At 45.8% G+C, this 16,487-nt stretch overlaps 1 protein-coding gene across 2 annotated transcripts in view; it reads right to left on the bottom strand.

The window, feature by feature from the left end:
• POLDIP3 (DNA polymerase delta interacting protein 3) overlaps positions 1–16,487 on the bottom strand; it is a 34,793-nt gene continuing 18,306 nt past the window's right edge. For both annotated transcript variants that reach the window (XM_010599292.3, XM_010599291.3), the window contains 5 exons: positions 16,118–16,297; positions 15,423–15,500; positions 12,117–12,246; positions 3,701–3,767; positions 1–2,148 (listed from right to left, as the gene is read on the bottom strand). In XM_010599292.3, the coding sequence (XP_010597594.1) occupies positions 1,971–2,148; positions 3,701–3,767; positions 12,117–12,246; positions 15,423–15,500; positions 16,118–16,297 (633 nt within the window). In that variant the 3' untranslated portion in view covers positions 1–1,970. The remainder of the gene's footprint in view (positions 2,149–3,700; positions 3,768–12,116; positions 12,247–15,422; positions 15,501–16,117; positions 16,298–16,487) is intronic.

Raw genomic sequence — 16,487 nt, 5'->3', positions numbered from 1 at the left:
TAGGAATAACAAACGTTTATTCAGAAATGGTTAAGTAATACAGTCTTCTCCGTTACTTGATGCCTCTTCCTCTCCTTTTGAACAAAAACAGAGATGGGTAATATAATAGGAGTGGGAGGTGGAGAGGGAGACAAGGATAGATCCCACCACCTTCCCTTCCCTTTTCCCAAAATGACATCCTGTAGAGCAGGGGAAGCAAACAGTTGCCACTCCCCAACCTCCCATATGGCTGTGCAGAGCATGGGGTCCAGATGGCCAGGATGCTGTAGCTGGGCTCAGTGGAGCTTCGGTAAACAAAGCACATCTGGCATGGGAACAGGAGGGGAAGGTAGAGCCATGCAGGCAGTGTGTTCACCATCCCTACTCTAGGCAGAGTCCGAACCAAGATCAGTTTCTAGCACCTGAGAAACCAAATCCTACTGCCTCCTGGGTGCTCTCTTGGTACAGTGTGGGAGGAATGTCTTCCAGATGCTGAAGAGAACTAAGTTGGTACCCAAAGTGGAAAAAAGAAAGAAAAGCAGAAGCCTTGAAAGAGCCTGCAAGTGGGCACCTTCCCTGGATATCCTAGGCCTAGCCAGCCTCAGAGTTGGAGGCCTGAAGGTGTGTTCAAACCCTGAGTTCCTCCTGCTTGACAGATTCAGCTGTGTAACAAGAATTTCTAGGTGTTTTTCACCGGGCTATCCCCCTGCAGGTGCTGAGAGGCTCTCAGTGTTCTAGGTCCTGGAGCTCTAGCCCTATCTCATATCACTTGCTACTGCTTTTGGAGAGCTCCCAGGAGCCTGCTCCCCAGCTCACTCTGGCTGACAGCCTGGGCTTGCTTCAGTCCCAACAAATCAACAGGAGACTGGTATTCAGGGGAGCCCCAGCTGCTGGGGACCATGATGGAAAACTACCCACTGGCTTGCCTGGAACAGCTGCTCTGCTCCCTTAATCACCAGAGGAAAATATCCCTGTGGTCACTGATGGATGGGCCACTCACAGCGGTCGGGACAGTATCCCTTGGTGGCAGCTGGATATGTCCCTCTCAGCATTCCTAGTGTCCTAAAGCCATCTGAAGCCAGAAAGCAAGAGACAGGGTCAAGCTGCTCCCAACATTTCCCATTCAAATAATCCCGCAGACCCACAATGCCATAGAACGGGAAGCATTTGAAAAGTCCAACAAGTGGGGAGTTGACCCAGATGGCATTTGAACCAAACCCAGGGTATGATGAATGCCATGGCAAACTGGGACAGCCAACACAAGCCCCATCCCCCCAGCAGTGACACCCAGCCTAAGAGAGCCAGGGCAGGGCATTCGCTAAAACTCAAGGAAAAAGGGAAACGTGAACTTTGAAAATTTACTTTGGGTTGTCAGAAATAGCAACAGTCCTCCAAGCCAAGAGCTGGGGTGCACCTTCGTAGCAGAGCAGCAACCTACCTGCCCTTGCCACATGGCCCTCTCCAGGACACCAACTAAGTCTAGGGCCAATTGCAGTGAGAGCACTGGGGCCTGTGACCCCATCCCCACCCAGGCTCACTTTCAAGATGATCTGGCTCCCATTAAGATAGCAGGGGTTGGCACCCCCCTCACCTCCTGGAAAAAGCAGTCTCCTTCAAACAGCCCCAGCCCTGCATCCCATAGGGCCACAAGAGGATAACGCAGAGAATTGAGTGCTACATTTCCCAATAAGAATTCCGTCTGGGGCTGAGATTAGGGGGAGGAAGGACACTCTGAGAAACACAAGCCTATCTTGATGATGAGGTGGAGAGTAAAAAAAACACACTACAGGAAATGTTAACAAACAGAAGAGCACAGGGTAGAACACAACACAGAAAGATGGGTCCCGTCCAGTGAGGAAGATCTCTACCCCGGCGACCCTTCCCACTCTCGGGGCCTCCAGTCCGATGGCCCATTGGTCACAAGCTTGGCTTTGGGAAACAGAGCCACCCTCCTCTGTCCCCAGAAGGCTCTGGCTGCCTTGCTTCCCCACTCAAAGTTTAATTTTGAATTCTGTGGGCTGTGTGGTCACAGAGGCCCCTGAGGACTTGAAGAGTGCCTTCAGGATGGTGTCGGGGTCCACTTCAGCAGGAGGGTTGGATGAGGAGATGGAATTCACCCTGCGAGGCAGCTCGCTCTCCTTTTTCACTGAGGGGCTGTCACTCAGCCGCCTGTGGAAAGCAGAGAAGAATCAAAATCCTTGACAGTTTTCCCTAAGATGTGGACGGGACCCATCATTTACTGAGCATCTGTCCTGATCTCGGCACTGGGCGTTATGCTTTCCACGCCCCTTCATCTCATTTCATCCTGTAGCAAATCCACCATTTTTCTTATTTACTGATGAGAAAGCTGAGATGCTGCCCTGCTTGTTCTGGGTGCCAAGTTTAGGAAAAGCTGCGAGTCCCTCTCCTCCAGGTAGTACTATAATACATTACCATACAGCACAGTCTGAGATGGCCTGAAGGAAAGAAAGTGATTTAACTCTTTTGTGCCCACTGTTTGCCAAACTTATTAGGTCATAAAACCATTCTTCAGAATACAACTTATTCCTGGAACAAAGCTTGAGAAACTTGTCCAAATCACACAGTTTATTTCTCGGGTTTCAATTCTTGGTCTTTCTAAATTTCAAAGCCTATTTCAGGCCTGCTCTGTAGCCCCCCACCCCCCACCCCCGCCCATGCCCTCCCTCAGTCAAAGTAGCTAATCCCCTTTACTCTCCAGCATGGCTGCCTGTTAATTTCTTTCTAGGCTCATCACAATCTGTAGCCATACACACTAGCTGACCAGTGTCAGGACTCAGTAAGGGCAGGGGCCGTGTTTTGCTCCCCTGATACACCCCACACCTAACGTGTGGCTGAGCACAAGTGGCTCACAATGAACATTAGTGAACAAACGCATGTAATCCCAAAGATTGCCTTTGTATTTTAAGAAACGATTTCTATTTGTGTTCAAGGCACTACTAACTTCCAGTGGTAAACTCAACCATTTAAAACTTAATAAGTTTAATACTCTTTCTGAGAACGCGTTTCAATTTCCCAATAAATAAGATGTGCTGCCAACAACTCCCCATAACCTCAAAGCCAGGGTCATGAAGGAGAAGGCACACCGACTGGGAGTCAGGACACCAGGTGACGCTCCAGGTTCTGCCAGGCACTGGCCAAGTGACCGTGGCAGATCCAGTGTCCTCCCTGGGCCTCTGTCTCCTCATCTATAAAACGACGTCCTGCCATTTATGCATTATGTCCTGCCACGAACAGTTTATGCATCTTGGGCTCCAAAGACGTCCTCAGTCCCAGGCGAGGCACATATGCCCAGGTGTGTGTAACAAAATGAGGGGCAGTACCTGGCACTCGTCCCCATCCAATCAGTCATAACAACAAGTGGAGGTTTCTGTTCACTTGGTCGATGCCTCCAATTGTGTAAAAGAGGACAGGACCAGCCTGCACTCCACTTTCCTCTCAGGTGTTTCTAAACTTATATATAAGGTAGAGAACAAGGTCTTAATGACAGGCCCTGTGGGAACAATCCCTTAGGCAACGACAAGACAAACCACTTTATTTAAATATGAGCCCCATGAAGGACCATTTGCCATCAGAGCAGAGGAGGTGGAATGGAGGATGGTGGGCAGGGGAGCTGTGACGAAGAATAAAAAGAGATGATCGCGCCAAGTAAGTCAGCAGAGAAGCTCCGCCCCATCCCCAGCCCCCTGCCTTTGGAACTTACAGCAGGATGGGCTGGTCTGAGGTGATGACATTCCCATTCATGTGAAGGTTGCACTTCATCGGTTGCCCTGAAAAACCAGAAAGAGAAGGCTCTGCTGTGAGTCCTTAGCTCCTCACACAGAAGAACAGGAGCTGGTAGCTCCACCATTAAGGGCTGGAACACCCACCACTGGCAATTCTGGCTCCACAGCCAGGGAGGAGGCTGCTTTCAGCCAAGTCCAGAGACTGAGAAAACCCCAGGGTATGAGATCTGGGAAACCTCGGGGTGATAGCACCAAGAAGCAAAGGAGCAACACACCTTGCTTCATATGGGAGGAGCGATGAGAAGGGGGGAGGGGAAATGGTGCTCAGTATAGAGCCATTCAAAGCTGTAAAGCTATTAGGGAGGGAGACGCTGATGCTGGGACAGTGAGAAGAGGATTCAAACGCCTGTGCACAGACTTCCACTTCACCCCTGAAGGCTTAACTGCCACAAGGACCGCACTCCTACTATAAACAACTAGAACACCAAACAAAGTAAGTAATATGGCTTTCAGATACCAGACAACAGGCAGTTCAGGAATGCAATCTCTGGGAGAAGGAAATCGTGAGAGGAGCCCTACTACTGGCCCAGCTTACCACCTGAGGCAGTTCCAGGCCACAGCACAGCAGGGGAACCCAGACAGAGGCTAGTGGCCTTGATGAAGAGAAGAGAGGAGGACTGGATTCAGGGAAGCCAAGGCAGCTAGAGTTTGTGGGGCCAGGTTCTAAAGAGGAAAGAATTCCGCAATCTGCATAGAGGTCCCCTTGGAGCAGTGGCTAAATATTAATCTACTCATGCACAGGGTCAAACCTCCTGAGGCTGGGAAAGTAGAACTTCCCAACATAGAGTACCTACTGGGCAACTATAGGAAGAATGCACATAAGGCACACAGGGCCAGCAACTGTTCAAGTTCTCTATAGCCAGACTGGAGAGAGCTCGGTGAACACACAAGGCAATCAGACAGACCAGCAGGATCATGCTTTAGAAGTGCAGCTAAATTAGCTTACGATTAAAGGCTACTCCGGACCCATCCTGAGGGCTTCCCAAGCCTCAGAAAGATCATGCTAACCTGCAAATAACTACCTGCAAGAAATACACACTTTAAAGGGATACAACAAAAATACAGCACTCAACAACTTAAAAATCAATGCCCATATCCAGTCAATAATTACTAGACATATAAAGGAGGAGGAAAAGGTGCTCCATAACCAGAAGGAAAATCATTTTAAAAAAAGTCAGATCTAGAAATGATAGATATGACGGAATTAGCAGACAATGACATTAAAACAGCTATCATACCATTAACCAAACCAACCCACTGCAGTCGAGTTGATTCTGACTCATAGCAACCCTACAGACAGAGCAGAGCTACCCTATAGGGTTTCTAAAGCTACAAATTTTTGTGGAAGCAGACTGCTACATCTTGCCTCCTGTGGAGCCGCTGGTGACTTTCAGTTAGCAGCCAAGCACTTAACCACTGCCCCACCAGGGCTCCTTATTTTACCATTAAAAACCCCCAATGCCATCGAGTCGATTCCGACTCATACCGACCCTATAGGACAGAGGAGAACTGCCCCATAGAGTTTCCAAGGAGCACCTGGCGGATTCAAACTGCGAACCCTTTGGTTAGCAGCCATAGCATTTAACCACTACGCCACCAGGGTTCCCTATTTTAGGGAGATGCAAATCAAAACTACAATGAGACATCATCATTTCACTCCTATTAGGGCAGCTTAAAAAAAGGGAAAATAACACGGGTCAGTGAGGATGCAGAGAAATCAGAGCCCTCATCCATTGCTGGAGGGAACACAAAATGATACAGCCGCTGTCGAAAACAGTTCGGCAATTCCTCAAAAAGTTAAAAACAGAGCCACCATGTGACGCAGCAATCCCACTCTCAGGCATACACCCATGAGATCTGAATGCAGTGACACAGACAGACACACGCACACCAACGTTCACTGTAGCACTACTCACAGCAGGCAAAAGGGGGAACAGCTCAAATGTGGTTCAAACACGCATACACACATGATGGAGTGCTGCTCAGCCACGGAGGGAGATTAAGTTGTGACGTGTGCAGCGACACAGGTGAACCCTGAACACATCATGCTGAGTGAAACAAATCATTCTCAAAAGGACAAATATTGTATGATTTCACTAATATGAAACACTTAAAATAGGCAAATGTATAGAGATCAGAGTTTAACAATGGTTACCAAGGGTAGGAGGGAAGGGGAAAGAGGAAAACTTTTACCTAGCTAGCACTGAGTTGTTCCTGGGATTGGAAAATATGGCAATGGGTACTGTGACAGTTGCACAACATGACTGATATAACTGGCTTCACTGAATTGTAGAAACGACAAATGCTGAATTGGCAAATATGTGATCCATACATATTTTTACAATAACCAAAAAACACCTATTATAAATACACAGGATGTACTTAAGAAGGTAAAGGAAAGCATGAACATAATGAGGAAAGAAATGGAAAATCCAAATTGAATTTCTAAAGATGAAAAATACAGTTTTTAAAATGAAAAACTCATTGAATAAAATTAATAGAAGATTAGACAATGCAGAAGAAAACAATCAGTGAACATGAAGACACACAGTAGGAACTATGTAAAATGAAACAAAGTACAGACATTAATCTATGGGATAAAATTAAGTGGTCTAAAATACATGTTATCGGAGTTTAATAAAGAAAAAAGCGAGAAATACTTGAAGAAATAATGGCTTAAATTTTTCTAAATTTGCTGAAAACTATAAACCCATAGATCCAAGAAGCTCAATGAAACCCAAGCAGAATAATCTTAAATAAAACCACACTGAAGCACATCATAATCACATTGCTAAAAACCAAGAATACAGAGAAAAAACTTTAAAGCAGCCAGACAAAAAAGACATTATCTACAGAGAAACAAGATGAAAATATCAACATAGAAACTATACAGCCAGAAGGCAATGAAACATTTCAAGTGCTTAAAGAAAAAAACTGCCAACTCAGTGAAATAAAGTGAAACTCAAAAGCGAAATAAAGGCTTTCTTCAAATAAACCTGAAAGAATTCATTTCAGCAACAGAGGAAGGAAGAGAGTCAGGAATAGGAGGGGGAAATGGAATGTGTGGCTAATTGCCTCCATGAACTTCTGCCTCCTTTGCCATGAACTGGATGGTACCCAGCTACCATTACTGAACATTTTGATCAAAGATCCCACAGGTGAGTCCTGATCAAAAAGGGGAAAACGCAAAACAGAATTTCAAATTCTCATAGACTCCAGGCTTTCTGGTTGTCATGAGAGCTGGATGAACCGCTGAAACCACAGCCCTGAGATAATCTTTAAAACTTGAACCAAAAATATCCCCTAAAATCTTCTTAAAACCAAACATCAGCTTAACTAAACTAGTAAAAAATATTTGCCTCGAGCATTGTGCTCTTTTAACATCTGTATGGGGTCAAAGTGACAACAGCAACTCGAAAGATTAGGTAGGAAACTCAGGGGGCAGTGAGTTTATGTTGACAGGGGAGGAACAACTCAGAAAAGGAGGGTGAGAATGGTGGCCCAACTTGAAGAATGTGATCAACGTCACTGAATTGTACATGTAGAAACTGCTGAATTGGTGCACGCTTTGCTGTGTATATTCTTGACAACAACAACAAATTAAAAAAAAAAAAAAAATGGTATATAAAAACGATTTCCAGAATGGCAGACTGAGGGATTCCACACTCTCTCTAGTGAAACAACCATCTGTGTTGAAAATTACTTTAAAAGAATTAAAGTCTCTGGAAATTGTCCTAAGGGCATACAGCAAACGAAGAAACACTGGTTCAAGAAAACCTGCTATATTCCAGTAAGAACAGCAAGCTGTGGCATTTGAGCCATGAACTGCCCTTCCCTGCCCTCCAGGCGAGTGTGATGACATTCTACCCTGGCCAGGTGAACCAAAACCACAGGGCTTCCTCTCCATCCAGCTCCCAACCTAGGGCTATGGTATCTCCCCAACAGGGACAGGCAGCCAGCACTTCTCACCCGTCGTGGCTCTGTATTGCCAAAGCTCTACTCTAGGCATGGAGGCTGAGCGCTCTAGCGCTCCCTTCCTACATCCAGCTCTGACGCATTAGGGTGAAAACTTTACCACAGAGTGGCAAACCAAGAATACTAGGGCTCCAACTGCCATCACCCCAGCTTGCTCTTCTGGTTGAGGGTCTTCCTCTCTTTCACTGATGCTCTACTTTACCAAGCATGATGTCCTTCTCTAGAGACCGATCCCTCCTCATAACATGTCCAGAGTACATAAGACGCAGTCTCACCATCCTTGCTTCTAAGGAGCATTCTGGCAGTACTTCTTCCAAGACAGATTAGTTCATTCTTCTGGTAGTTCACGGTATATTCAATATTCTTCGCCAACACCACAATTCAAAGGCATCAATTCTTCTTTGGTCTTCCTTATTCATTGTCCAGGTTTTGTACGTATATGAGGTGACTGAAAAGACCATGGCTTGGGTTAGGTGTACCCTAGTCCTCAAAGTGACATCTTTGCTTTAAAAAGCGAACATTTTCTAAACACTTTAAAGAGGTCTTTTGCAGAAAACTTGCCCAATACATCGTTTGATTTCTTGACTGTTGCTTCCACAGGTGTTAACTGTGGATCCAATTAAAATGAAATCCTTGACCACTTCAATATTTTCTCTGCTTATCATGATGTTGCTTATTGGTCCAGTTGTGAGAATTTTTATTTTATGTTGAGGTGTAATCCATACTGCAGGCTGTAGTCTTTGATCTTCATCACTAAGTGCTTCAAGTCTTCTTCACTTTCAGCAAGCAAAGGTTAGAGCCTGGGAAACCCCATGGGGCAGTTCTACTCTGTCATAACTACACCTACATGTGACATCAATATGGTTTAACAGCTTAACAGAAAGAAAAGGGAAAAGAGACAAAGCGAGCCCTGTTAAAGCCACTGTCATCCCAGGATGACTATGCACACGTCCAAAGTCGAATCTTCTGAAGAAGGATATCAGAGGCTGCAATCTGTGAGGGAAACATTTCACTGAAATAGTCCAGCCATGTCACTGACAAATGAAAACAACACACAGTCCCAGGAAGCGTTTGGGAGTTAGCATCCAGAGTTGCTATAATATAGCGTGTAAAACATCCAGTTTCCGACAAAAAAAAAAAATTACAAAACATGCAAAGAAACCGAAAACTGAGCCATACAGTGGAAAAAGAGCAGCAACAGAACTGCCTGTGGGAGGGCCCAGATGTAGGAATTAACAAAGACTTCAAAGCAGCCATTAAATATATGCTCAAAGAACTCTAAAGATATGAATAAGAAAGAACCACATGTAAACCCTAGAGTTGAAAATTACAGTAACTAAAACGAAAAATTCACTAGAGGGGCTCAACAGTAGCTCTGAACCGTTAAAAATAACAAGTAACTTGGAGACAAATTGATAGAGATTATCCAGTCCAAAGAACAAAGAGAAAAAGAATGAAGAAAATGAATAGAGCCTCAGAGAAATGGGATACCATTAAGCACACCAACATATGCATACTTGGAATAAAAGCGGGAGAGGAGGGAGAAAGGAACATAAAAAAATTGGAAGAAATAATGGGTAAAAACTTACCAAACGTGATGAAAAATTACACATCTAAGGAGCTCAATGAATTTCAAGTACGATAAACATCAGGAGAATCACACACAGGCACAACATAGTAAAAACGGTGAAAGGCAAAGAAAAAATCTTGAAAGTAGCAAGAGAAAAATGATTTAAGGCACTGTATGACATATTCAAAGCTCTGGGAGAAACAAACCATCAACCAAGAATTTTATATACAACAAAACAATCTTTCAAAAAGGAAAGCGAAATAAACATTCCCAGATAACAAAAGCCAAGAGAATGTATAGCTAGCAGACCTGCCTTACAAAAAATACCAGAGAAAGTTCTTCAGGCTGTAAGCCAGTGACTCGGACAATAATCAGAGCACAAATGAAGGTAACCACGCATTTGTAAAAGACATTATAAAGGCGTATTTCTTCTGTTTCCGTCTCTTGGATTTAAAAAACCAATTCTATAAAACAACACACATATAATAGTATTGTTGGGCCATAACATACAGAAATGTAACATTTTTGACAATAACAGCACAAAGAAGGTGGGTGGGAGCAAAGCTGCACTGGAGTAAGGAAATGACACCAGATAGTAACCTGAATCCACAGAAACAACAAACTGCAAATCAGACGCTTAATATAAAAAACTCTACAGATACATATTTGCTCCCCTTTATTCTCTCAGCTTCTTTAAAGGACTTACGATTAGATAAAGTATTAAAAGAAAAAAGAGATTAGAACCGAGCTCTATATAGAGGTCATGTTTCTATGTATCACTGAAAATAAACTGCTGTAAATCTGAAGTAGATCCTGATAAACTAAGACGTACGCTGTTTAAACCCTTAAGCAATTGCTTAAAAGAAAAGACGCAACAGATACAGTGAAAAAAAAAACCAAACGAACGTGCAGTGTGATGGGTCCACTCTTGTATGGCCTTTCCCACCATGGCCTTGTAACTCCGGTGACTGGGTGGAACTATGCCAGTGAGGCATATGGAACCCTGATGAAGAGACTGGTCGCTTCTGCTGTGGCACTAGGATTAAAACGAGCCATCCCAGAGACAAGAGGAGAGGCCTCACTGCCACCAAGAAGAGCCAGGACCAGAGCTTGTCCTTTGGACTTGGGATCCCTTTGCTGAGAAGCTCCTGGAACCAGGAGGCTGAGAGAGAGAGCTGGAACACTGAAAAAACCAAGAAGTGGTGGGGGAGAAACGGCACCAGCGGAGGCGGGAGATCGGTAGGAGCTGAGCACCTTCGGGCAGGAGGCTTGCTGGTGGAGCAGGGCGCCTCCAGGCACTTGGTGGAGCTAAGTTTCACGGAGCCAGAGGTAAGCACCTCCAGGCTGAGCCTACTGGTGGAGAGGGGTGCCTTGGCATCTATGAGCAGAGCTAGAAGAGCTTTGGAACACTTGCCGGGGCAGGGCAGAGGCTGATGGGCCAGAGAGAGGCATGCCTGCGGGCATGGCTGAGAAAGGGCTATCCCGATGGAACAACTGTATCCTGAGTGTTCCTGAACCTGAACTGTGACCGGTTACTTCCCCAATAAATCCCAGAATCATGAGTATTGTCTGTGAGTTCTGTGTGGCCACTGCAATGAACTGTTGCACTCAGTAGAGAAGTAAAGAATGCCATAGGAGGGACAGCTGGTGTCAGAATTGGTAAAGATGGTGGAGAGAGGAGGTATGTCTGACCTCCACCTCACAGTAATCAGCCTTGGGCTGTTGATTTTGAGCCTCCTTCCTCCTTGTGAAGTTAGAGGAGGCCAGACACTGCTGCCACACCATTTTACAGAATCAAAATGTTATACCAGAAAATATTCACATAATGCAAAAGAAAGCCATAAAAGAGAAATAGAGGAATAAAGAGACACCAAGACATAGAAAACAAAAATTGGCAGACATAAATTCAACTATTATCAATAATAAAAAAAGCATGACAACAATTGTAAAGACGGTGTAGGACCAGGCAGTGTTACGTCCTGTTGTACACAGAGTCACTATAAGGTTGCTATGAGTTGGACCTGACTCGATGGCAATGGGTTGGGTTTTTTGGTGGTTAAGAGTCAGAGCTGACTCGACAGCACCTAACGACAACAACAGTATCGACAATAACATCAAATGTGAATGAATTAAATAAACCTATTAAAAGACTGGAAACCCTGGTGGCACAGTGGTTAAGTGCTACAGCTGTTAACCAAGAGGTTGGTAGTTCAAATCCTCCAGGCGCCCCCTGGAAACTCTATGGGGCAGTTCTACTCTGTCCTATAGGGTCGCTATGAGTCGGAATCGACTCGACAGCAGTGGGGTTTTTATTAAAAGATTGTCAGAATGGATTTAAAAAAGAACAGATCCAACTACATGCTGTCTATAGATGATATACTTTAGATTCAAAGATACAAGAAGGCTGAAAGTAAAAAGAACAGAAAAAGATACATCACAAAGCTACCAACATTTAGATCAAGCCCTTGGCCTCTGAGGAACCCGTAATTTGGCAGTAAGTAGACCAACATCTGGAAGGGGAAGGCTGTGGCTCCTACGCTTCCCAGACAAGACCCTTTAAGAGAGCCATTCATGGAAAAACGGCGTTTTCCTTCTAGCTGGAGCTGGGTGAAAATTAAAAGCCCTGTGGAACTTACAGTTCAGCACTACCCAGAGACTGAGCAAACCTGCCTGCTCTTGGTGCAATGGGAACTCCCACCCATCTCAGAGGAGAGCTTGCTCCTGAAGGCCTGCTGCTTGCCAGTGGGCAGAGTGAGAAGGATGAGGTGGCTGCCTTTTCCCAGACTTACCATCCAGACACCGGTTGTTGTACTTCTTATATGCAGTGATGGCATCATCTTTCTTCACAAAGACCACCTCTGCTACCCCAGGATGGACCAGCCGAGCCCGCTTGAGCGCTCCACACACACAGAAAAGCTCCTGCAAAGAACAAGAGGTGTTGGGTTGGAGAGAATTTCGGGCAGCTGTCCTGACAGCCTGCCATCCACATACTCCGGGGGCTCTGGGTTGGCTGGTGAGTGCACCCCAGTTGAATGTGCCCAGCACCAATGATTTTGAGCAGGTTCCATTTTAAGTAGTATTCTTGGGACACTCACAGGCCGCAGCACAGGATCAGATAAGGGAACAAGCTGCGCTGGCAGTGAGAAATATGCCTGGGCTTATAAGCCTTGGAGTACCTGTGACTTTCAGCAAGTCACCACCAAAATCCTCCTGCCTCAGTGCCCACTCCCTCAATAAGGATAATTGTTACGGAGTTTTTCTCAGAGCGCTCTACCGTAAGAACAAAAATGTAGGCTCATCAAAGAAAGACAGTGACTAATACATCACATGGGAATTTATTAGAAATACAAATTCTGGAGCTCTACCCAGGGTGACCAATTATCCTAGTTTGCACGAATTGAGGGGTTTCCCAGGACATGGGGCTTTCAGTGCTAAAACCGGGACAGTCCCTGGCAAACCAGAATAGCTGATTACCCAAGTCAGAAAGACCTGGGTTTAATCCCTGGGACTCTGCCTCCTATCAGCTGTGTGACCTCCAGAAACCTAAGTTCTCTGAACCAAGTTTTTTTTTTTTTTTTTATTGTGCTTTAAGTGAAAGTTTACAAATGAAGTCAGTCTCTCATACAAAAACTTATAGTCACCTTGCTATATACTCCTAGTCGCTCTCCCTCTAATGAGACAGCACACGCCTCCCCCCTCCCCCGCGCCATGTTCATGTCCATTCGGCCAGCTTCTGACCCCCTCTGCCCTCTCATCTCCTCTCCAGACAAGAGCTACCCACATAGTCTCATGTGTCTGCTTGACCCAAGAAGCCCACTCTTCACCATATCATTTTCTATCCCATAGTCCAGTCCAATCCCCGTCTGAAGGGTTGGCTTTGGGAATGGTTCCTGTCTTGGACCAACAGAAGGTCTGGGAACCCTGACCTCCAGGGTCCCTCCAGTCTCAGTCACACCATTAAGTCTGGTCTTTTTAATGAGAATTTGGGGTCCTCATCCCACTGCTCTCCTGCTCCCTCAGGGGTTCTCTGTTGTGTTCCCTGTCAGGGGAGTCATCGGTTGTAGCCAGGTACCATCTAGCTCTTCTGGTCTCAGGCTGATGTAGCCTCTGGTTTATGTGGCCCTTTCTGTCTCTTGGGCTCGTAATTACCTTGTGTCTTTGGTGTTCTTCATTCTCCTTTGCTCCAGGTGGGTTGAGACCAACTGATGCATCTTAGATGGCCACTTGCTAGTGTTTAAGACCCCAGACACCTCTCTCTGAAGTGGGATGCAGAATGTTTTCTGAGCCGTTTTGTCTTGTGAAAACAGGAAGAAAAGGGCTGGCCTAGGCTACCTCCCAGAGTTCTTAAAAAGCTCAACTGAGATGATTTATAAGGCAGTGCTTTGTACACAGGTGTCATCATCTTATCATTTACTCCAATCCCCTCCTCATTTTACACACACAGAGACTGAAGCCAGAGAGGGAACACAGTCTGGTCAGGACAGAGGCTGACTAGCACCCAAGAATTTCTTCTTCTGCATTTTACCCATAACGAGGTTGTGGTGAGGTCCAAAGGGAAGGCTCGTGAAAAGGCCTTTGAAAGGATTTGCTTTTAATGATAAAAGGGGAAAATGTTAAAACATCAAAACCAAGATATGGAACTGAATACTAGGTGAGATCCTGATTGTATTACTGTTGTTTAAATATTATATATCTGTATAGTAAAGAAGCCAGACTGATTATCACTGGCATTTTCTGAGTGGTGATCATTACAGATTAGTTTTCACTATATTTTTAACAAGTCTACATACAAAGTACCTAGCACATAGTACATGCTCAATGAGTGGTAGCTATTATTACTTCTACGACCAGGGAAAATTTTAGTTCTTTACAAGTTGTCAAGTATTACACAAAGTAGGCTACAATTTCCATTCTCACGTGCACTGTTCAATGGCACACCTGCTAAGAAAGAACAGACCCGCTGCTGAGCCTGCTTACTTCAGAGCAGCTTTGAGTTTCACAATTAAAACCTTCAACAAACATGGTGACCAGTGGGCTCTTATAAAACCTGGGACTTGGCTGAGGGAGAGGAGTCTCCAGTTGCATTTGTTTTGTGATCTGATGGTTCAGAGTTAAAATGTTGCCCGGATTTCTAAACTCACGGCTTTTTAGTGGCTGAGTGAAAATGAGGTTGAAAAGGAAGTCTTGGCTGCTTCTGGCCCCTTCAACAGGCACCTGAATTAGCTTTCACCCGTAAGTGGCATGGGTGAGACAGGACAGACTAGGAGGGCGGTCCAGTCAACCACCAGATAACACCAGTTGATCTTCTTCCTTTTACTTTGGCATCATCATGTAAACCTCCAAAGGAGGCTGCAAATTCTGAAGTCTCACAGGAAAATCTCAGCCACTGGGTGCTGCACAATGAGAATAAAGGATCCCATTTTGGACTCACCTGAGCACAGACATGCCCTGATCCTGAGATTCAAGTCAGGTTAAGCCTGGCACTGGTTAAGAAACTATGTAGCGAAGTGCTGACACAGCAGGCTTGACTGCTATCCTTTGAAAAGCCTGCTTATAAGGTTGGCCCTTGGCTGGAATCTGGGAACTTAGGTTTCAGGAAGGTTCGCACCATTCGCAGACTTTGTAAAAGTGGCTCACTGTGCTTAAGCTGTTTGTGCAAACAACGTGGTTTACGCTAACACCCATTTCCCTTATGGGAGTCTGGAATTTTGTAAGCGCTAGGTGGAAGGTGCCTACATAACTAGCCCTCAAAAAAAAACCCTGGGCACTGAGTCTTCCATAAGCTTCCCTGATAGACAATATCTCACATGTGTTGCTAGGGGTTCACAACTCACTGCTAAGGGAATTAAGTGTGCCTCCACTGAGGGAAAGGAATCAGAAGCTTGCGTCTAGCGTCCCCTGGACTTTGCCCATGTGCCTTTTTCCTCTCCTGATTTTGTTTTGTTTCCTATTGCTGTAATAAACCTTAGCCATGAGTACAACTATACGTCGAGTCCTGTGAGTCCCCCAGCAGATCATCGAACCTGGAGGCAGTGCTGGAAACCCGACAGAGAAGCAGTTTGAGATTTAAAACTCTGGCATGCCACAGTACTCACAACGATGTCCTCTTCAGTGACTCGAGGGTGCAGATTATTCACAGTCATCTTGGTGCCTTCCAGGGGGCTGAGGACAGGCTGTCACATAAACAAGAGTGTTACCAGGGGTCAGAGAACAGGTGTGTGCTCATACAAACAAAACTCATTCCTAGTAAGTGACCACAGAGGACCAGGGGAAAGAATCATGGAGGGTCCACCACAACCAGGCCCTTCTGACCTCAATTACATCACACCTCCACAATCCTACACTGAGACAATGAACTCCTCATTTCTCAAATATTCTGGGTCCTTTCAGGCCTCTGAGCTTCTGCGTGGAATGCTACTCATGTTTCAGGACCCACCCAGCTCAAACGGCACTCTCTCCTTGAAGCCTCCCCATTTCCCTAGTAGAATTAGATGCTCTTTCCTCAGTGCTCCCGGGAGCTCTCTTCTGGGGAGACCTCTGTTCTATCACTAGATACAGTGATCCATCTGCACCTCTGTCTTCCCCACTAGCCTACAAGCTCTTTGAGGGCAGGCGTCTTTAAGGCCAGGCCTTGGCTTACTCACTGTAAAAAGAAGGTGGCAACATCTACCTAACAGAAGCACTGGGAGGACCAAATGGGGTATACACTTAGGGCCCAGCACACTGCCCACCCAGCACAGGTTGACTCTCATCTAGTGTGGTCACTTCCTCTCCCTCGCTTTTAACTCACCTCAGCAGGTGGCAGCTCTTTGGGAGATTCCTCCTTGTTCACCAGTGTCCGGGACATGTTGGTCAAGGCTTTTGTTCGAATGGAGGAGGGGAGAGCAGGAGCTGTGTAGGCATCATTCTGAACCACTTTGGTGAGGGGGAGGGCCTTGGACATGGACAGCTTGGAACTGCTCAGCCCAGCCTACACAAAGAGGCACAAAGGAATCTGAGAAGCCAGAGACTTGGAGTCTTCCGAAGAAGCCCTGAGGGGCTGACAACCAGCTGAGTGCATGGCTGACGACCCACCTTCAATACCTCAATTACAGCAGAGGCCCAGAGACAAAAGGCCTGCCGGTTGCCAGTGACGTCCCGTGAGGATGAGAAGGGGGGGT

The sequence above is a fragment of the Loxodonta africana genome, chromosome 4, assembly GCF_030014295.1.
Source record: "Loxodonta africana isolate mLoxAfr1 chromosome 4, mLoxAfr1.hap2, whole genome shotgun sequence".
Lineage (NCBI taxonomy): Eukaryota > Metazoa > Chordata > Mammalia > Proboscidea > Elephantidae > Loxodonta > Loxodonta africana.
This window is presented reverse-complemented; position numbering and strand designations above follow the sequence as displayed.